Raw genomic sequence first — 23,635 nt, 5'->3', positions numbered from 1 at the left:
AAACCACAACAAACACTATGGCTCTACTTTTATGTGATATTACAAACATGATTCCATCTACACATAAAGTTTTCAATGAACTCCCCTTTAAACTTTTTGAGAATTTTGCCCCAACACACTACAAATGGGGTGCTTCACAATGCTTTCTTTCTGGTGGAAACCCATAATAGAAACAATAATCTCTTAAATCAGTTGCTCTCACTCTTTGAAAATGCGGGAATTCCTTTCCTTCCAAATGCCTCAATACAGTACAAATGGGATGATTCACAATGTTCTCTCTCTGAGGGTAACGTGCCATCAACTTGCTCAATGAATCCATTTGAATACCAACGTAACACAGAAATGCCTATTGTTGACGTTTCAAGTTACTTGTTTTTTTGTTCTTACTAGCTTTATTATTATTGGTAGTCAATAACTTCTTTTGGTATACATTTTTTTTTTTGCACTTAGTTATCTTACTAGTTTCTTCATCCTACTTCATACTATTTTCACTTTCATGATGGCAAATTACCATTTGACCTTCTCATGCATCAACGTTTTGAGTCTCATTATGAAAGTTCTTTTAAAAATGCAGTTTATTAGTTGATAACCTGGAGTTACTATCCATCTGCAGAAGCAAATTGTACATTGTCATAATTTAGAGCTTACTGACGTTTTAACAATGATGTGTGTTTCCTCACCATATTCTGGCTTACAGTATGTCTCACAAGGCATAGCTTACTTGCTTTGTTTCCATAGATGCTCCTGGCTCTAGTTGCACCCTTATCTGGGGTTCGTAGTGGGGAAGCTACTGACAACTCAAAACAAAGACACTGGGCAAGGAACCAGGGATGGGACAATGGTTCAGAAGATTCAATTCCTGATGGTATTTGGATTTATGAAAGTATATGTATTTTTAATATATGTTTCGTTTTATAAGTTTGAAGACCTTGACATTGATCTATGTCACGGTTTGAGCAGGGGCTATTGTTGCAATTCAAGATCTTCATCAGCACATGTATTTTGCTGTTGAAGGTGTTGATAACATGTACAATTTAACTGGTGCAATCCATTATTCTCTTGTTGGAGAAAGAGCTCTTTTCAAGGTACGGGAATATCTATTGCTTCACATTTCATTCAGCACATGCATCATGGCTTTTTTTTTACTAGGCACTTTTTCGGTAATTATCAATTATTACCTATTACCAACTTTTTCGGTTTCAATGATATATTGATACCGTGTGTTTGAAGCTGAGCTTCTCATGTAAATTTTGATGAGATATGGTTCAGATTGATCAGTGTGCACACTAAGAAAAGCTTCCTTTACGTGATACATATACATTTATTGTGCAAATCACGATGCTTTACTTTCTATCTCAATTTGTTGTATGGACTGTTTCTTTCTTTTAAGTTGTATTAGTGTCAGGGCAGGAAATGATGCGGCATGATTTCTTTCTTTTTTATCTTAATGGTATAATCATTCCACCAACATAGCACTCCTATCATCTATCAAAAACACCTAGCGCTCCTATTCTTGAACCTTCTACTCTTTTCATCCGTTACACATTCCATGATCCCATCAGAATTTCATATAACTTAAAACTACCTCCTATGGATTTGGCAATTTTGAGAATCTAGAAAAAATAAGCTCCGACGAACATAATCAGAGAGTAATTACTTTTATAAAATCTTATTAATTATGTAAACTTTAATATTTCTATACAAATGGTTTCTCTTCTCCGTTACTTAAAAAGGACCCTTATTCTCAATCCCACATTTTAACTCATGGCTGAGTTCTCTGTTTAATCGATATGTCATGTCAAGGCGATGGTAATTGGTTACTTCCTTGATGTTCTCATTTATGACAAATCATTATTTTGGTGATACTTATTTCAAAATTATTATTATTTTATTAGTAAAAGATTTGTATTAAAAGTGGTCAAGTTGACCAATACGGTACAAGGACAGAAAAAAAAGATCCATCTACACAAAAGGGATATTACAAACCCAATCGCATCTCCCCAAAAAGTCTTCAAAGAAAACCCCTTTAAACTCCCTAAACACTTTACACACGCTCGCACGTGCGTACACACACATACACAAGATTGAGATGATAGACTCCCGAATCGACTTGTCCTCTCCTTTAAACACCCGATGACACACACAAAAAAAAGCCCAAGATTGAGATGATAGACTCCTGAATCGTCTCATCCTCTCATTCAAACAGCCGACGATTCTTCTCCTACCAAGTACCCTAGCGCACTGCAAAAGGGACTACACTTTAGAGCATCCCCTTCAAAACACCAAAGTCAAAGCCGCAAGACAGCCATGACTCGAAAATAAGCCCAATTGAATGCAAAGGGCTGTTTGAAATACCACACAACATCGAGATATGATCCCATACTTGATGAGCAAAGGGGCAATGCAAGAGAATGTGATTTGTCGATTCCCCATCACCCATGCACATATGACAACAATTGGACCCACCCCCAAAAACCTCTATGGATAATCTTCTCCATAAGGAGAATTCTTCCTAGCACTGACTCCCAAATGAAGAAAACAACCTTAGACATAACATTTGGATCTTAGATAGCCACAACAAGAAAGGCCCTCGAATTGGGTTGCACCAAAGATAGGTAAAATTATCTAACAAAAAACAAATAATTTTAGTGCCCTTCCCAAACTCTCACATCCACACCCTCAAAATTGGTCAACCTTGTCATCGACTCAATCTCCCAATCATTAAAGGATCTCCCGAAGCCAAAATCCCATGAAAAATCACTCCTCGACCTTGACCAAAAGGACACAATCAACAAACATCTCTCTTTAGAAAGCACATACAACTTTGAAAATTGCTCCATCAAAGGTGAATTCCCACCCCAATAGTGCTCCCAAAACCAAACACTCACCCCCACCCCACACCCACTCTAAAACGAACTCTCATTTTGAAAACAAGCAACAGTTTAAGGATCCCTTTCCAAACCCCTCAATAATGCGTAGCTCTAGCAATGCGACTCTCCCAACTCCTATCCTTCACACCAAACTACGCCTCAACAACATTCCTCCACAGGTTACTCCTTGCCACCCCAATTCCCACAACCGTTTACCCAATGAAGGCGAATTCATCAACCTCATATTTCTAACCCCAAGCTTGACCTCCTTGATTTCTAGGCAAACAAACCTTTTTTTCATGTCACCAGATGAAACTTCCTTTTTTTTCCTTATTGTGCCATAAGAAATTGCAAAAAAGTTTGTTTAACTTCATTTCCACATCCCTGGGCATCGAAGGAATCACTATGCCTGTGTAGTGCTCTTTTGCATTTTGTCTCTAGTCTATAGCTTGCTTGGGGGGGGAGGTACATTAGGTTAGCAGCCCGTGTAAAATAATTTCCATGTCTTAACATGAATCATGATTCTTCACTTCTCGATAATGAACCTTCACTTCTTTTTTCCAACATCTATTTATGCGTTCCAGTAGCTCTTGTGCATTCTAAGCCCCGTATACTTAGAAATTGTCTCCTTAAAGGAAGATTAACTATGATGTGTTGGCATGGTCATATTGGTCATGTTCATTTTAGTATTTGAGCGAGATATTTTTAGTTATTTCTGTTTCCACACCATATTATGTTGCAAAAGTCCTAAAGCACCCAGAGTAGAGGGAAGTAATGTTTGAAGAAATGAGAGCCTTGGAAAAAGTGGGACATCTGAATATTTGGTCTTCCTAGTGGTAAGGAACTTGTGGGATGTAACTGGGTAGTACCCTTATGCCACAGAAAAATAAGAAACAACATGTTGTAGCTCATTCAAGTGCAGAGGTAGGTTTTAGATCCATGGCTTGTGTGAAATGTAATGGTTAAAGATTTTTCTTCGATAACTTGATTTCCTTATGGTTGGGCCCATGAGTTTATATTGTGATAATAAAGCAACAATAAGTATTGCTAATAGCCCAGATCAGCATGGTAGGACCAAACATATATAAATACGCTGTCACTTCATTAAGGAGAAGATTATGTTTGGAGCAGTGTGTACTCCATTTGTGAAGACAGAGGAGCAGCCCACAGACATTCTTACAAAAGGTGTCAGTGGTATCCAACAACACGAGTTCTTGGCAAGTTGGGCATGGTTGATAAATGTGAACCTACTTGAGGGGGAGTATTGCACGGGTGAATTGTTTTTTCTACCTTTATTTATCATCCCCAGCATACTTTATTATAAATAAGGGACCCTTATCATCTTCTTTCTTTCTTTCATTTTCTTCTTTAATTTTACTTTTACACTGATTTCATTTTTGCTAAGATGGGAAATTTACCGCTATATCCAATCTGGTCCTTGTTTTTAGCTTTTAACTAGTTTATGTTTTGGTATTCATTCTTTGTTTTCTAAAATTTTCTTATGCATAGGTGAAGTACTGTAATACAAAAAGATGGGGGTTGCCAGTTTCAGGTTTGTGGTTCACCTTGATATCATTGCATGCTAAAAGCAGCTCAGGGGAATCGTTACGATTGAACTGCTGTCCAGGATCAGGTTTTGTAGACATCTCTAGCACTGATGATAGTACATGGGCGCTTTGGAGGACATTTCCTTATAAGCCTGAAACTTTTGAGGCTGATAATGACCTGGAAGCCTACAATCTAGCTTCTAAAAATACTTTTTACCTTGTGAACAAAAAGTGCAATCATGCTGTTGCTTTCGTTGATGGGCTTCCGGAATTTGTCAAGAAGCCTGGAAATCCATTCAAGGTGAAATTGTTCCATGGTTTTTCTCTATCACGTGATGTTTCAAGACTGGATACTACTCCCGCAGGGAGGACTTCTGAAATAGATCTGCAACAGAACACAAATATGGATGAAGACTGGACTTCTAGGAAAACAAGCAATCTCCCTTACATAAATATTACTATGGAAAATGTTACTCTGACAATTGTTCATGAGCTTCCAGATGCAAGTGACATGTTCCCCCTCCTTCGGGTCTGCGTTGATAATGTTCAATTCATTGTACAAGTTTTATCTTCTAAAGCCAGGCTTATAAGCACATTTATTGCTGTGATATTTTGCTTTGATGCCCAACGAAATTTATGGTGAGTATTGAACTAGAGAAAAATCCTAATGGTCTTTTATTAGTCCCTTGCCATTTCTTTTGGACTTACGCTTAGATACACACATTTCTCCATTTAAACATGTTCCGTTCTTTTACTTTTGTTTGCAGGAGAGAAATCATTCACCCCGTTGAAAGTTATTTATTTTACCGCTCTAAATGGACATCTCAGGGTTCAGAAATTATCCCACAAGGAGTGCCTGTACAGTTCTATTTTAGAACTAAACAGGTCAAAAGAAATTTCTTGTGTCAAATTCCTTTTTTGTCATTTCAGTGTTAAAACAATGTCATATAAAGGATATTCTAAGAGCTCATTGTTGGCATATTGACAGGTGGATGTATCTCTGACCGAGCTTTCATTGGACATCCTTCTCTTTATGGTTGGAGAAGTGAACTTGGCTGGTCCTTATGCAGTGAGAAGCTCAAGGATTTTTGCTAATTCCTGCAAGGTTCTCTATTGTTTCAAATGAAATGTTATCATGTTTTTGTTTTTACTGTATAATACTTTACATTATTCATGCCATCATCATCATCTGTGCTTTGTCCCAAATACTGACCTGGCAACATGAATCCTATTTTTTCTATTCAACCCTATGTTAAGCTCTAACTTCTGTAAAGCCATTTGCCTTCAAATATTTTCTCATTTCTGTAATTAACTTATACAGTTACTGATAAAAAAGTTGTTGAATAGGAGGGTGGGGGAGAATGCCCTATGCAATTGTTCTGTATCTTGTTCTATTTTTTTCCCTCTTCATTTTCTCCTTTTCCCTCATCTCCGTTCTATAAAAACCCACCCTTATATTAACTTCACATGCATTCTATCTCAAACTCTTTTAATACATTCTTAACCTTGTTTACTGAATCCATATGGCAGGTTGAAAACCAATCAGGTTTAAGCCTTCTGTGTCATTTTTATGACAATCAAGATGCAACAGTAGCTGCAAAGCACTCTGCTTTAATTTTCTTAAGGTACCCCTTTTTAAATGCACTGTTTATTATTTCCTCATACATTCTTATATTGTCCTTCTTTCTTGTCATGTTGATAATATCACCAAGGCACTGCCATATATTGAATTTTCCTTATATTAAAAAATTATTTAAACTTCTTTTTGAGAGTTCTCGAAATTGGGGCTGGAATGTTACCATAATATGCACTCAGAACCATGTTACTATTATAAAATACTACCACACTTGATTGAGGTCATATTTACTTGTCTTGATTTTGCATGTTTTGTAAGGCGTGCAGCATTAGCAAATCGGCTTCCAGAAAATTCGTCGTTTGTGTCAATTCAGCTTGCTGTGCTTGGAGCTTTCACGACTTCTCCAATTAATGTTTCTCTTTTGAATGCACGAGTACTTGCGTGGAGAACACGTGTGGTGTCATTAAAAGGTAGTTTCTGCGTTGTTTTGTTCTTTGCAACATTATAAAATATTTGTTAAATCCATTTTTAAAGAAAGCTGTCAGACGATACATACAAGGAACACTTTTGTCAATACACGCTGATTGTAAGATTTGATCACAATGAGGTGTTGTGACACTATGATGGTCGTGTGGCTCTAGCCTACAATAGTCCAGTGCTAGAGTGCTTCTAGGTCAGGCATAGGGCTCTGTGGACTGTGGCAAGCCAAGCTCCCTTGTTGGAATGATGTTTCCTTTGAGTTATTTCTTAGAATTGATACCTCACATCTTGAGTTCGTAGATCTGGCATTGTGTAGTCTATACCATATAGTCATTTGAGGTCTCAATTTTAGGAAGTACCTCAACTGATCAGTATCTTTCATTTCAAACACAATAGTTCTTAGCTCGTAAATAGGTATTGGGTTATCTCCACTGGGATAGTATTCTAATGTATAATAGGAATTGCTATTCACTTATGCTAGGCTTACGTGTTGCAGGGTTTGAAATCATTAGTTGGATACATGTCAGCTCCCCCTTTTGATTCCTCTGGTTTATCTGTTTTACAGTAGTGAGACATGTTTCAACTGTCAGATATAATGAATAGTATAACCTCATTACTTTCTTGCACCCCCCTAGCAATAATAATTACGATGAAATCTTGAAATTCAAGTACCGGAGTTAATTATTCTGGATTATACTCTTATATGAAGTTGTAAAAGTCACCTGGCTTGGTGGGGTTGATTTAATTCACCTAGTTAGTGCATCTTCAAAGTTCTATGTACACACAATTATATATATATATTTGAATGGACAATGGTTTGTATGGTGAAATTGGGTTCAAGGGGATTTGAACCTTGGATGTGGGACATGTCTTACCAACTTAGCTAAGTTGGTGCAATTCTCCACAAATATGTCTTTTATATTTACATATGCATGCATATATGTATCTGCTCACTATATTGTATGCTGTTTCTCAAAACTGCATTTTGGAAACCTCTCTCCTGTCCTGTCTCATTATCAGCTCATCTTCCATTGTTCAGCTCCCCTTTCATGATATAGTTTTTCACCCATTATTTTATTTCTTAGTTCTTAATTCATTCTAATTTCAATGGACATTTTTCTGATTGTATGCGCCTCCCTATACTTGTATTTTGTCTAGTAAGTAATCTGAGCTCTACCAATCAGGTAAATGTTCATGCTAATGGGCTTCCTCACCTGAATGATGTACAGAGCTTCTTGTGCCTTTTGATTCCTACATTATCTGCAATTTTTCTCCACACCTGATCTTTTCTTCCTCGTCCTTGAACAGATTCAAGAACTCACCCAGGGCCATTTGTTGTGGTTGACATTTAAAAAAAACTGAGGTATCTTCTGGAATTGGAATTGGTTCTTTCATGTGTATAGATGATTTATCATATCAATAATTCTTTATTTTACAATTTGCAGGATGGTTTGTCTGTTGTGGTTTCTCCTTTGTTAAGGATTCATAATGAAACTGGATTCTCTATGACAATACGTTTTCAGCGCCCTCAACCACAAGAAGCGGAATATGCCACTGTTTTGCTGAGGACTGGAGATACAATTGATGATTCAATGGCGGCACTTGAAGCTATTACTTTGCATGGGGGAGTGAAGAAGGCATTGATGTCTTTAAGTCTTGGTGAGATTAAATCTCGGTTATCTCCTGATATTAATTCCAAAGTCCCATTATAAATTTATTTGGTATTGTTTAGCTTAGGTATTTTTCAAGTATGAATTTGGACTTCTTCCTAGTGGCTGAGATGCTTCATTTTTTCCAATTTAGGTTCTTTTTATTGAGGTATAGTCATAGCATTAAATTTCTACATATTTCCACGAAATATACTGAAATATTTCCATTTCCACAAGTTCCGACACAAAATCTAACCAACAGTTTCTTTTTGTATATATTTCGGTGGGAATAACTATTCATTTTGAGTAATATTTCGATGAATAGTGAATTTTGATCGAAATTATCAATTTTTAGGTATAAAATACAATATTTCGATGAATAGTAAATTTTGACTGAATTTAAAATAAAAAAAACTTATAATTTCTTTTAGAATGAACTTGTAAATTACACATAGTATTTACTAATAAAAATTGCATAGAACATTGATCTGTTAGTATAAATGAATTATGATTAGTTAGTTATATACATCATCTTATTTTAATGTATTCTAAGCATATTAGTACATTTATATAAGCACGCATACAATCAACCATGTTTCAATTAGTTGCATACATTAGCAATTTATTCATATTTATTCAAAAAAATAAAAGAAATATAGTAAAACATGAATGCAATACTTAATAGTTTCTTCATTTTAATGTCTTACATATTAAGTTGTGTGTAGTTAATGCAACATAATTATTCTTATTCCACTGCCAGCCTCTCAATACATGTGCGTATGTGTAGCAAAATGATGCTGATATTCAATTTCTCACCCCATATGTTAGTTTATTGTATTTTGATGACTTAATGAGTGTGTTTTAGTGCCTATTTTATTGTTTCCTACAAGGTTAATGAAAATTTCATCAATATTTCTGTCATTTCCATATTGATCGAAATATTTCTATTTCCAGACTAACTGAAATAGACACCGAAATCGAAATTTATTACCTTGGGTATAGTTGTTGCATGACATGAACTAAAATGATTGCTTTATGCAGCTTGAGTTGATTACAGATTTCTATATGCTTAATTTTGCAGTCCTTATGTGTAGGTTCCTACTATAGAAAGACCAGAGCTGTAAAAAACTTTGGTTTTTAATATTGTATAATATTAGTTGTTATTGGATATAATTAGCGGTAGTTAGTAGTTTTATCTTTCTTCAGAGAGAAGTGGGGTATATTTAAAGTCCTTGGGGCATTTCTGTATTTTTCATTTTCTCACTTCAAAATTTGGTCAACTTAATAAGGAGAAGGATTTCCTTGGCCATGCAATGGAAAACCTAAATTCTGGAAGCCCACACTAATATGACCTCAACAAATCCCATCTCCCTGTTTATGAACCCTTTGTTCTTCATCTCTACAAACAACCACATCTAAATCCTCACAGACCTTTCAATTCTTTAAAAACTTTGGCGTTTAATAAAGCATTGGTAGAGAAAATGAAACTGGAAATTGGAATCCCACTTATTTGACAGGATATCATTTTTCCTTGTTTTAGGTCTTAGTGAACCCCACCCAGGACCTGTTCCTTCTAATTAATATTGAAAATATTGTAAAACAAACACTTTTAATTGGAATAACGTGTCTGATCCTAAGATCGAATACTATATCCTGTCTAATAAACATGGCCTGAAAGGTCATCTATAAAACCTAAGGCTTCTTTCCGTGCTTTCTTCTTTTCTTCATTTTCTCCATCCTCTTCATTTCTTTGAATTCTTTCTTCTCTCAAGCCCCAAAACAGTTATAAAATCAAGTTGGTATCAGAGTAGGTCTTCATGTACCTCTGGTGACATTAGCATGAGGTGAGCATTTATAGGACTCATGTTGGCTGAAGCTATTTTCTTAAATCTATTGATTTGTAATGATCTATTAATATTATTTTAGAAAAATTTTGTTGTATTAATGGTGTTTTATGTGGTTTCATGAAAGAAAAAAGTCACGTTTTCAATTTTTTTATAAAAGATCTGAGAAAATGGCTATTTTTGAAGAGATAAACAAGTGAATGTCTATTAGAGGATGGGTCATTTTTTTTTCTATGGAAGCCATAGGAAATGGCTATTTTTGAATAGGGTAAGAATCAAGGAAGTTTGTTGTTTTCTCCCATTTTTGTGTGACCATGCTATGTTTTTTTGCTGAAATCTGTAAGTTTTGATATTGGGTTTTGAAGTTGCTTGACCTACCAAGAGTATTTCATTTTGCAGCCAGAAGTAGGCTGCTGATCTCCTTAAGGTTACCGGTATGCTTGGTTATCAGTCCTTGTCCATTCCTATGGACTAGAACCACTCCTTTCATGCGACTTTTGTGGACTTTCTTTCTAATCTTCAAGATCACCAACATCTGATTGGTTGATTGATTTACCTGACTATCACGAGTCTTTACATCACCCATGCTGTTAGTATTGTCAGCTAGTTCATGCAGTGACCACAAAATAGCCTAGTTATGGACTTTACTCTGCAAGTAGCCACATTGGCATTTCTGGCTATTTTGATCCTGATTATGTTAGCTCTGCTATTAATTGCTGCTCTATCAAGGATTCTACAAAACGGACAAACTTCAAACCCTGTCACATTTTACAAGACAATCTTCGAAGAAAACCTCTCTAAATTCTTTAAACATCTTGCCCCCAAAAAATAGGATGGCCAGAATTGAGGTAATAAGATCTTGAATTGAGGTAATAAGACCAAAGGGCACAAGAGTTCGAAGGATATGCTTGACCCCCAAAAACTGCCACCCACAAGACAACCAATACTCGAATAACGCCTGCACCGGAAGCAGAAAACAACCTAGCAGTCCAAACAAGGAGAGGAAATGGGACCAAATCTGTTGGGTAATAGAGCAATGAACTAAATTATGATCAGCCGGCTCTCTCTCCTCTTCAGACATACCACAATAACTTGGCATTTGGCTGCCACCCAAGATAATATGATCAACTGTAGCAATCACAGAGACTTTTGAAGGCACCTTCACGCCCCATATAAAAGAATCCGGAAAAGCATTGGAACGACAAGAGTCCCTGGCAAGATACATAGAGCGCACTGAGAACACACCCTCATGCATCCCAACCCATAACCGTTGGTCCTCTGCATCAACACACAATGGAATCAACCTGATAGCAACCAGGAGGATCCCCAATTCCCATTGTTGAAAGCTCACCTAAAACCGAAGTCTCACGACCCTTCATCTCCATCCCTAATCAAGAATGACGAGATGAGCTCTCCTTTCTTCAACAGCACCTCATAAAGAATTGATCTTTTAGGGAGGGATCCCTGCACCAACGATGCTCCCAGAACCTGACCCTATTTTCTTTACCGATCTTGAAGGCTTGAACTTCAATAAAAATTTAAAGATTTTAATGTCATTGTTCAACGCTTTGATCCTTTCAAAAGAGAAACTGTAAGCACTAGATTTGTACCTCAAAATCCACCCAAGATCACCACCAACCTCCCTGTGATCCCTTGAGTAGGCCTGTACTTTATAGTGGGGTTTGGTAATTTAACTATTTGTATTTTTGGTTTTTCTGTTTTATGTGTGCAGTTTGTGCTTCTTGCTTTCAAGGAGAAAATGTAAGGAAATGAATACATTTATTTGTTCTTGTTTTCTTCTGGAAATTCTTATTTGGTTGGTAAATTTCCTTGCAGGTAATTTCTTATTTTCTTTTAGACCTGAAATAACCGAATACTTTGGAAATCCTGGAAAATCAATTTCAATAGAGTGGTCAGAAGATCTGAAAGGTGGAAAGGCTGTTCGTCTCTCAGGAATATTTGATAAATTAAATTATAGATTCAGGAGGGCTTTTGGTGTTGAATCAGTGAAATTTAGCACTGTACATTGTTCCCTCAATGTTGATGGTGCACATGTCACTGATTTGCATTTCCTGATTCAGACCATTGGAAGAGACGTACCTGTTATGAAGCCTGATAATTTTAGAGATACAAGTGAGACTAGAACGTCACCAGTTGCTATACAAGAGCAAAAAGAAATCTTTCTCCTTCCTACAATTCAGTTCTTCAATCTTTTGCAATTGGAAATACATGTACTTGTAACTGAAAGTCATCCAGGTAATAACACAATGTTTTGGAATGAGAGTTGTCTGACAATGGTTTTTTTTTTTTTTTTTTTTTTTTGTGCTCATCAACTTCATTTTCTTGCAGTTCTATGTACTGCTGAAGGCGGTGATACTGGAAAGCAGGCAACTATTCCATGTGGATCGAGTGCTTATTTATATGGAAACCCTTCCATGATATACTTCACAGTTACTCTAAATGCTTTTAATTCGAGGTGCAAACCTGTGAACAGTGGTGACTGGGTAAAGAAGTTACATAAGCAGAAAAATGATGTCCATTCTTTGAATATAGATTTGGATTTTGGTGGTGGGAAGTGCTTTGCTTCCTTAAGATTGTCACGTGGGGACAGGGGCATGTTGGAGGTAGTTTTCCTTGTGGCCATACCATTATTCCTTGCATACACATTTATGTTAACCCAATAAGAATTCAATTTGTTGAATTCATGGTCATTTACAGGCAGCTGTCTTTACTCCATACACGTTTCAGAATGACAGTGATCTTCCCCTCTTTTGCTTTGCGTCCAATCAGAAGCCTCTGCCTAGGTAGTTATGTTCATCCATTTCAAGGCTTATTGCATAAATAGTCTGCTTTAATTTTAGTTGATTGCCTAAACTTTATGCAGGCCCGAAGCTGATAAATTTGGTTCAAGCCTTCCTCCTGATTTTGGCTTGCTTTTGCCTCCAAAATCAACCAGATCATGGTTCTTGAAGTAAGATTTGGTATTGTAAATATGTCTCGAATTTGAAGTCGTGTAATCAAAATACACTCTTGATAATCTGAGGGTAATTACATCTTGTTATGGAATTTTATCTATATTATGTCACCAGATCCAACAGGGTACAACTGAAATTGTTGGAAGAGAAAGCGTCTGTAGCATTGCTAGACTTGGATATCTTGTCAAGATTTGCAGAGTTAAGTTTGGAAGTTCATGAAGGAGCTAGACTCAAGCATATATCAAAGCTGGGGGTGTCACTAAAGCCATTTCAATCCAAAGTTGCCGTGCCATCGCAAATAGTATTGATTGTCCCAAGATATGTTATTTCAAATGAATCACAAGAAACTATCTTTATCCGTCAATGTTATTTGGAGGTCTGCTTCTAATGTTGTTAGTCTTTTTTCTTCATGTGTTGATTACCACTTTGTAATTGATATCTCTTCCTCCAATGTACCTCATTTAAATGTTATTATCTAATTTATGTCCCTTTGTCTGTGCTTGCGAAGGATGATATGGACGACATCATTGGCATCAACAGTAAACAGAAAATAGCTTTACTTGTGAAGACTGGGATAAGCAGGAGGAGAGAAATCAACTTCTTTGATTCTTTACTTGGAAAACATAAAAATGCGAATACAGAATCTTTAATATTTGTCCAGTTTCGCCTGAATGAGGTTGGATGCAGTTGGTCTGGGCCAATATGTGTAGCTTCACTAGGACGTTTTTTCTTGAAGTTCAGGAGACCCTTGGATTCTCTTGGGTATCAATCAAATCCAATTATCGGGCAAGAAAACAAAAATACAGAATTTGCCGTAGTCCATGTTGTAGAAGAAGGTTCTGCTCTTGTGCTGCACTTCCATAGGCCGCCGAATATTAGTTTACCTTATCGTATTGAAAATTTGTTACGTGATGCATCTATCACATACTATCAAAAGGTTTCGTTAAATCTTTCTTCCCTCCGTTCTTGGTTACAATTTTATAGCATGTGAATGGAAAAAAAATATTATAGATAATAATTTTCTATTTCAATTTCTTTCAGGATTCACTAGAGCCAGACACTCTAGGATCTGGAAATTCGACACATTATGTCTGGGATGACTTGAATTTGCCACATAAACTGGTTGTCGAAATTACTGGTATGTGCAGCCATATTACTACTATTTTTGGATCCCAAATTTATGCCCAAGAATTTTCTCAGGTCCTACCTGTGGTGCTTATTTATGTCCTCAATAGACTTCCTTGTCTTTAATCATTTTCCGATTTTTGAATGTTCTTTTTATGGAATGCTTGTTTCTAACATACAACGCATCTTTCAGCTTAGAGTATATCTATGTGGTTTCTATGTTTGTGGTTGTGCTTACCATGGTATTTCATATATTTGAAAGTTTTCTCAGTTCTTGTGCATCAGTTTTCTCTAATGTAAGTTCGATTACAACTTAGATGGTTCTATTTTGGACTGAGGGAGAATTTCTGATTGGAGATTGAACCTACAAGTTTTGATGGAATAGTGCCAATTGTCTTATTATTATAATAATAATAATTTTTTTCTTTTTTCCCTTTGATTGTCGCACTTAATTTATGCAGAGATGATGTTGTGCTTGTTCTTTGTATCACGTCACCTCTAATGAAACTGTTTGATTGATTCACACTTGACTCTCAGTCTGAGGGCCCAACAAGGCATGATATTCTAGATGCTCTCCTCTAATATCTTGCTTTAGTTTCATCCTCATCAACAACAAGGGAGATAACTCCCATTGGTGTCAATAACCTGTATATGTTATCACCATCATCATAAATTTTCACGTCCTTCAATCGTTGTAACAATGTTTGATTAAAAGGAGACCAAAAAATAAGAAAACACAAAAGAAAAAAAAGAAAACAATTTAATCTTTCCAGAGGTGTGAGAGAGTGATTCAACTTTTTTATAAAAGGTTTGAAACTCCATTAGAAGAAAAAAGGAGACTAGGAAAAGAAAGAAGATTACAATAGATGCCTGTATATGTTATCACCATTATCATCATCATAAATTTTCATGTCGTCCACCTACCATGAGCGCAACTACTGTTAGACCACTTGGCTAATGTACTTTTTCTCCTGGAATTTGTGCATCTTGAAGTCCTTCTAGGGATTTACAGTATTCTATTTTTGAAGATGTATTTGGCAGAGCTGTCCCTAGATTTTTTCCTGTTGGATATCTTTGTTTCTTTTTAATCTATATTCTTTCTTTAAAAAAAATGGAAAACAATCTGTGAGTTTGTACTCTGAAACATGTCTTACTTTTGAGATACTTCACTATGACTTGTTATGCTTCTGAATGGTCAGTAATATGTTCTTTGAGTGGTTGTTGCGACCATTGAAGATTATTTATGTACAGTTATTTTGCAAGGGAGTTCGATCATTTTATTGATTATTTGGTTGCCTTCTGTAGATATGCATCTGTCACGCAAAATTAACTTGGATAAGATGTGTTCTTGGAAACCTTTCTTGAAAGTAAGGCAGCATAGAGGGTTGGCATTGGATTTACCTTTGGAAAAGAAACCAGGAGACCATAAAAGAACTAAGGATGAATCACATGGCCTAGAGATGCTAAAGGTGGGATATGAAGTATATCCAGATGGTTCTACACGTGTTTTACATATTTCTGAATTTCCTGGCCGTTTCAAGAGAAGTACATTTTTTCTTCCATGTGCAAAGATTCAGCTTAGAGTTTCGTACTTTGCAATCCACTTACTAGAGAGTGGGAAGCAGGTTAGTCTCCATTTCTGCATCAAACAGTAATGGTTTATTAGAAATTCCTTCATTCTATTTCTTATTTTGACGTCTTATATTTCCTGCTTAAAAGTTTGGATCTCTCATTGTACCAAGATCTCCTTTGCCCCTCTTCTTATTTATGTCTGTCCAAGTGTTATATGACAAATTGGTCTCAATCCCCTTTTCCTAGACTTTCCATTCATTATATAGAAGAGATTTACATAATGAATGCCAGATTTCCAGCACCTAAATGCTATACAAGGTAAGTAAATGAATGCCAGATTTCCAGCACCTAAATACTATACAAGGTAAGTATTTACATAATGAATGCCAGGTTTCCAGCACCTAAATGCTATACAAGGTAAGTATTTACATAATGAATGCCAGGTTTCCAGCACCTAAATGCTATACAAGGTAAGTATTTCCAACTTATTTACAGCCTAATTCTCTGCTATGTACAATCTAGATATCAAGGAAAACATCCCAAAAATAGTATAAATCAAATCCCTAAATCATCTCCGTGACATTATATTGTGTAAAATATAATATTTATTTTGATTTTATACTCAGTGAGTTATATTATGAATGATCAGGAGCTTTGTTTTTCTCTTACTTTTCCTGGGTTAGAAGTTGGTTGCCAACCACCCTCAATGCGTTCTTTATGTTTTATTGATTGTATTGTCTTTTATGTGTACAACTGTAGGACCTAGAGATTGGACATACAAGCTTGATCCAAGATCAGTTCGTTATGTCGTCTCCGCTTTTGTTTCTTCCTTGGTCTTTGCTAGGTTGGGTAAATCGTGGTCTTAATATGTCAAAATCAAGCATAATTGGCTAAGAGTTTGAGATACGGTGATCATGCAAGTCTTTTTTGATGTCTAGATTTTTTAACTATTGCATCATCTTCTCAATATATTACCAACTTTTCTTAATGTCTGTCTCTCCTCTACTTGGTTTAGCTGGAGGTGTTTGCAAGTACTGCTTTGGATTTATATATTTGTAATTTTGGGTGCATTGCTCACCATGTAAATAATACTTGAAAAAATGTGTAGGAGAGGCATTCGAAAAGATCCAATAATTTATATTCAAATTTCATTTACTCTTCTGTGGCGCATTAATCAGACGATATTTATTTTCTGAAGGATGAAGATGCAAGTGAACCATTAATTGATTCCCCAATCATAGTTGCAAGGTTTGGAAACATTCATCTGGATTCAATGGTTACTGATCAGAGTAATTGTAATCAGATCCGAATACAGGTAATTAAATCTACACATGCCTTTGCTTGATATGCTTTGAAATAGTTCACGGAAGTACTTTTAAGAAATCTTCATACTATTTTCTCTTCCCATGTTTGCTGATCATACCAGAATTTATGAATTATGCAGTCATTGAATGTGGATGAAAAATGGGTAGGAGCTCCTTTTGCAGCACTGCTCCGAAGAAATCAATTAGATTACACTGACATGAATGATAATGTTCTGCAAATTATTTTCATTCTACTTTCAAGCAATTCCAATGTGAAACAAGTTCAGTACTCCTCCATTGTTTTGCAGGTAATGTCAGGTGGTACCTATATAGATTTAGTGTTAGATTGTCTTATATTATATTTTCTGTCTTCCTGTTAGCTTGTCAAAGAATCAATATCTTTGGAATAGGGCTGTCAATGGATTGGACAGACCCAAAATCCGACCCGTTCCGATCTGGTAACTTTGGGTCAGGTCGGATTTTTGGATTCTGATAAGGATCCTGGTAAGGTTCCAATCCGATATCTTATTGGATAGGATTTGAATCAACCATTTCCCGATCCGATAAAATGCTAGAAAGTATATAAATTACATGATATATTTGTTGAAATATATGAAGCTTATATAGGTTTTCAATATAAAAACGGGTTGGCCTGATCTCTTTGTTATTGGATTGGACTTGGATCCTAATATTGAGATCTGGTAAAAAATGATCCGATAAGAGTTCAATCGAATACTTGTTGGATCAGTCCCGGATCCAATCTGATCCTTATTGGATTGGTACCTAATCGACTCGATCCAATCTGGACCGGACCCTATCCATTGACAGCCCTACTTTGGAGGCAACAATAGTCAGCAATATGATTTTGGACTCAAATATAGGCACATGGAGTATTCTTGACTTACTGGTTGCTACATCTAACATTCTCATTTGATAAATCAATTTCGTCATTCACAGCCAGTTGATTTGAACCTTGACGAGGAGACACTAATGAGACTTGTTCCATTTTGGAGAACATCCCTCAGTGACTCAAATACTCCAAGCCGGCAGTTTTACTTTAAACATTTTGAGATCCACCCAATTAAGGTTTTGATTTTTATTCCATCCATGTATTTGATGTCCTAACTGATCTTCACATAAATTACCGAAATTCCTGCTGACCTGTATTTTTTATATGCTTATACAAGATTGTAGCAAGCTTTCTTCCAGGAAGTTCAGACTCAAGTTATAGCTCAGCCCAGGAGACACTGAGGTCATTATTGCACAGTGTGATAAAGGTGTTACTGAAATGCTTATAATAAGAGTAATCTAGAAGTTGGATTAGTACTTTACTGCTGATGATCATCATATAAGCTTGCAATGTGTTTTTGATGGATGTAGATTCCTGCCGTAAAAAATATGGATGTTGAACTCAATGGTATCCTAGTTACTCACGCTCTGGTAACAATGCGTGAATTACTTATTAAATGTGCACAACATTATTCATGGTAAGCCGCCTACTTATTTGATTTGGTCATTCATTCACATTTATTTGAAACAAAATATTTGCTTATAAATAAAATGGCTTCTAGGTATGGAATGAGAGCTGTCTACATTGCAAAAGGAAGTCGACTGCTTCCACCAGCTTTTGCTTCTATTTTTGATGACTCAGCTTCATCGTCTCTCGATGTCTTTTTCGACCCATCCAGTGGTTTAATTAACCTTCCAGGACTCACCTTAGGTATATACACTCTTTGTGTGTGTGTGTAGTGGTGCGAAGGGGTGTGTGTGTGTGCATGTTGTTAACCAACCAACTACTCCAAAAGACCGATCTGTTGGAAAAAGGGTTGAGCTATTAATATAAGAGGGGTTATAGGGCTTAATTGGGGTATGACACACCTGAGAGTGGAGGAAAATATATACTATTACACCTCAACACTCCCCCTCACCCATAAGGGTGGAAAGAATCAAAACCTTGACCTATACGAACCTAGCGCTCTGATACCATGTTAACCAACCAACTACTCCAAAAGACCGATCTGTTGAAAAGGGGAGAACAATGAATATAAGAGTTAGGATCACTGGACTTAATTGGGGTATGACAGATCCGAGAGTGAAGGAAAATCTACACTCAACACACGTGTGTGTGTGTGTGTGTGTGTGCGTGCGTGGATGTCTTGTGTGCTTTGGTTTTCTTGAAATTGACACTATAGTCTGTCAGTGTATTATAAATCTTATATATTGTTTAATTTTAAGCTATTCTCATTTTCAATAAAGTTGGAAGGTTGACCCATTTTGTTCTACTCTTTGATCTATGCTTTCAATGTTAATGGCAGGTATGTTCAAATTCATCAGTAAATGCATTGATAAGAAAGGATTTTCAGGGACGAAACGTTATTTTGGTGACCTGGGAAAAACAGTAAGTTTCATGGTCCTAAAATGGCAAAGATAAAATTTGGCAGTAAACAACACTAGCAGAAAATATCAGTTTTATTATTTGTTTTGCAGATGAAAACAGCAGGGTCAAATGTACTCTTCGCTGCTCTTACTGAAATATCAGATTGTGTTCTGAAGGGAGCAGAAACAAATGGTTTTAATGGAATGGTACTACTTCCTGTGAACACAATTTGTTTGTTTATTACACTTGAATGCATTATTTTTTCAAATTAACGATTGCATTTAAAGTAATTCATGGCAGAACTTAACCTTATTTTATTTTCTTTTTTATGGTTACTATGGTAAGGTGGGTGGCTTTCACCAGGGAATATTGAAACTGGCTATGGAACCGTCACTATTAGGGACTGCGGTTCTGGAGGGTGGTCCAGATAGAAAAATCAAACTCGATCGAAGTCCTGGGGTTGACGAGGTAGTTTTTGCCAACAAGTATCTGATTTACATTCATATGTCAAACTAGGTTACTCTTAATGACATTCTCTAGTTATTCTTTCCTTCCATCTTTCAAAATTCAGAACAAATTACCAAGCAAATGAATCAATGGATAATGATGACATGACCCCAAGGTTATTGAATATCAATGACCCACACCCAAAACTACCATAGGGCACACTCTTTCGGGCCCACTGACCCATGAAATTTGGGCCTACTCTTTGTGGGAATACTCACCCAAAAATCAACCTGATTAGATTTGCGCGTTTTTGTCATGAACCACAACCCTGTTGTCATTGAGCCACGGTCCATGTGAGAATTGGTCTAATGTTATTGCCTACCATATTAAGTACAGATAGAAAAGAAAGTGGTCCATATAAACCTGTGATCTATCTTAATGCACTTTGTTTCTGACTTTAAGTCAATATGTTTGGTAATGCAGTTATATATCGAAGGGTACTTACAAGCTATGTTGGATACAATGTATAAACAAGAATATCTCAAAGTGAGGGTCATTGATAACCAGGCAAGTAGTTTATCATTATCGATCTTAATTTCTACATTTCACATGGTTGTTTATTGTATTTTGATGATTTAGGAACGTGTTTTCATGCTTGTTTTATCATTTCCCATGATGAAAAATTTTCTCAATATTTTATCATGTCCATGAACATTGTATTAATTTCCACACTAATTAAAATATTTCCATTTCCAAGCCAGCCTAAGTAGATACCAAAATAGACATTTAATTCGTTGCTTGAGATCTGATCGAGTCGGGAGAAGCACTGGGATTTTCGATCCCCAAACCTGGTTCATTACAACATCTTAAAAGGTTCATCTCGTTTTATTTTTAGTTTTCCTCATGACCCATAGTTAAATACCAAGTTACTTCATATTAAATAATATCTCATTGGCCTACCATTACCATCACCACCACCACCACGACCGCTTTTAGTGTGATTTAAAAAAGAGTGTGTTCATGAGCATTATGGCCACCTTTCGCTTAGTGTCCTGGAGCATAGTGTAGTCATTCTGTTGTTGTAGATTGGTGGGTGTTCCATTCTCTTTCGACATTTTAAAGGGTGGGAGAAGCACTGGGCTTTTCGATCACACAATCTGGTTCTTTATAACATCTTAGAAAGCTATCTTGTTTTATTTTTAGTTTTCCTTGTAACCCATAGTTTTTTTTACAGGTATATATATATAGGGAAATGTTCAGCAACAAACATTTTGGCAAAACATTTTTCAAAATATGGGTTAGAGGTTTTGGAATGGGCTGATTTTTGGTGAGGATGATCTCTACGTTGAGGAGATCATCCTCACCAAAAATCAGCCCATTCCAAAACCTCTAACCCATATTTTGAAAAATGTTTTGCCAAAATGTTTGTCAAAATGTTTGTTCAGAGGAGATCATCATCACCAAAAATCAGCCCATTCCAAAACTTCTAACCCATCAAAAATGGTTTACAAAAAATGGACGGTTCACAATTTTTCAACTTGTAAACATGGGGCTAGAAGTTTTGGAATGGGCTGATTTTTGGTGAGGATGATCTCCTCACCGTAGAGATCATCCTCACCAAAAATCAGCCCAGTCCAAAACCTCTAACCCATGTTTTGAAAAATGTTTTGCCAAAATGTTTGTTGCTGAACGGGACCCATATATATATATATATATATATATATATATATATATATATATATATATATATATATATATATATATATTTTCAAGTCTAGTAAGCTATTCTATATTTAACAAACTCTCATTCTCCTACCACCACCACCACAACATTTGAAAATATTGGTACTAAGGTGTAATGACTACACTACTAGGATTTTCTTTGTCTGTCTTTTTTATTTTTTTTATTATTGTTTTGGATAAGTAATGATGATTTATTGTAGAATAATGCTGAAGTGACCTCAAGATTGGACCTCATCACACACCCTGACGTGAAAGTGCATGGGAACCATAGATGCTTTCCTTGGGATACGAGTGAACAAGCATCTATGGTTCCCATCCACTTTCACGTCGAGTTGTGTCATATGAGGTCCAATCTTGAGGTCACTCCAGCAAGACTCTTTGTTATATTGATATTGCAAAAAAATAAAAAAAGATGTACAAAAAGAAGGAAGAATGTCTCAAAAAGTGAACTTCTAACAAATGAGGGACTCTATATGTAAATTTAGCGCTCGTGGAGTAATTATCTTTGGTCCCATACCATCATTATTCACTGTGCCCTTCTTGCTATATACAGTTTTCAATATTTCTTATTAATGTGTCCACTAAATATTTGACAGGTAATCCTAAAAAACCTACCTCCAAACAGTTCCCTCATAAGTGAAATCATGGATCGTGTGAAGAGCTTCCTCATAAGCAAGGCGCTATTGAAAGGAGATCCATCAGTTATTTCTCGTCCTTTGGACCATCTTCGTGGAGAAAATGTAAGTGTTTCCCTCCCATCTTGTGCTAGGTTCCTGTTTGGTCTCATAAGAATGCCTGGGCAGATACCTTTTGTTTCGATAACGATTCCAACTATTTGTCAGGGAATGTATTTGATATATCAGGATACTTTCTGTTGCAATAATTTATATATGAACAAAGACTACATTCTTAAATGCCACGTGGTACTCACCCATGAATTTTGGCCCACCTCTTGGTGGATGCACACCAAAAATCAGCCTGATTGTTGATTAATAACCGTTGAATTTGAAAATTATCATCATGGGCGAGGTCTTTGGGTAAAAGACATAGGGTTTCACGGCCATGATAATAGATGCTCTAATCATGTCGTGCAATATTGGTACTGTAAAGGGGTTGGAACTGGGAATCACTTTTCCAGTTAGGGTGGAATCGCCCATGCCAAGAAGGATCAATCTCTCAACTCCAGAATATAGCAAAAGTTGGCGGAGAAATTATGATTCCAAAGGTCTTTTTTATTTATATATATTTAATGTTAATCTCATTCCTTCGAGTTAGAAGGTAGTCCAAGAAACACTTTGGACTTGACTCTCTTCATACATACTTGTAACAAAGACTAGGACAACTCCCATTGAATCTAACACCTTTCTTAAAAATAATTGCTTAGCTAACTGAGCTTTCTGCAGGAATGGAAGATTGGACCAACAATACTGACTTTATGGGAGCATTTGTTCGTGAGTTTTGCAATCCGAATGCTGAGAAAACAAGCTTTTAAGTTCATATCTGGCATCAAATGGAAGGAAAAATTACCTGGCATCAAATGGAACGAAAAATCGCAAATCAATGAAGATAAGGCAATCGTCCCAACATCCACGGAGGAGGAGCAGAAAGTGAAACTTAACATAAAATGGGGGATTCGCAAGTTTGTGTTCTCAGGTATAGTTGCATATATCGATGGACGGCTATGCCGTTGCATTCCCAATGCTATAGCAAGACGAATTGTTAGTGGGTTTTTGTTGAGTCTTCTTGACAAAAATGAGGGCGAATGAATTTTGTTTTTTTTAATTATTTTCTTTCTATCGTTGTAAATATAATTTTGTTGTACTAATATCTAGGAACAAAAATAACTATAGTTTCTTAATGATTTCATTCTATTCTGCACTTAAATTATACGCAAAACTTGTGACATTTGTACAGGATTCATCATATGAGATGAATAATCAGGCTTCGTGTTAGGGTGATTGAAAAATAAGAGAACTGCTATCGGCACCCCCCAACTTTTACTTAGCACACCCCAATTCCCCCCCCCCCCCCCCCACCCGTCAAGGATCAAAACACTATTCAAACATAAAGTTTAAAATGGGTTGAATTTTATCCGAAATTCGAGTGGTCCGAATCCAATTTTTAGC

The 23,635-nt window shown here is 36.2% G+C and overlaps 1 protein-coding gene across 1 annotated transcript in view; it reads left to right on the top strand.

Annotated features, from left to right (window-relative positions):
* Positions 1-23,414, top strand: part of LOC147405205 (vacuolar protein sorting-associated protein, putative (DUF1162)) — a 35,904-nt gene extending 12,490 nt beyond the window's left edge. Inside the window, 29 exon segments of the mRNA XM_086441424.1 lie at positions 739-865; positions 961-1,085; positions 4,380-5,056; positions 5,185-5,302; positions 5,406-5,522; positions 5,948-6,042; positions 6,312-6,463; positions 7,782-7,828; positions 7,910-8,132; positions 11,803-12,222; positions 12,316-12,590; positions 12,685-12,770; positions 12,851-12,937; positions 13,056-13,317; positions 13,450-13,878; positions 13,983-14,079; positions 15,372-15,691; positions 16,837-16,953; positions 17,083-17,250; positions 17,900-18,028; positions 18,130-18,219; positions 18,323-18,429; positions 18,514-18,662; positions 19,258-19,340; positions 19,430-19,525; positions 19,665-19,787; positions 20,250-20,333; positions 22,106-22,249; positions 22,913-23,414. Of these exon segments, the coding sequence (XP_086297550.1) occupies positions 739-865; positions 961-1,085; positions 4,380-5,056; positions 5,185-5,302; positions 5,406-5,522; positions 5,948-6,042; positions 6,312-6,463; positions 7,782-7,828; positions 7,910-8,132; positions 11,803-12,222; positions 12,316-12,590; positions 12,685-12,770; positions 12,851-12,937; positions 13,056-13,317; positions 13,450-13,878; positions 13,983-14,079; positions 15,372-15,691; positions 16,837-16,953; positions 17,083-17,250; positions 17,900-18,028; positions 18,130-18,219; positions 18,323-18,429; positions 18,514-18,662; positions 19,258-19,340; positions 19,430-19,525; positions 19,665-19,787; positions 20,250-20,333; positions 22,106-22,249; positions 22,913-23,275 (5,310 nt within the window). The 3' untranslated portion in view covers positions 23,276-23,414.
* Positions 23,415-23,635: the final 221 nt, after the last annotated feature.

This window comes from Akebia trifoliata, chromosome 4 (genome assembly GCF_017979445.1).
Source record: "Akebia trifoliata isolate Shusen 1 chromosome 4, ASM1797944v1, whole genome shotgun sequence".
Classification (NCBI taxonomy): Eukaryota; Viridiplantae; Streptophyta; class Magnoliopsida; order Ranunculales; family Lardizabalaceae; genus Akebia; species Akebia trifoliata.
This window is presented reverse-complemented; position numbering and strand designations above follow the sequence as displayed.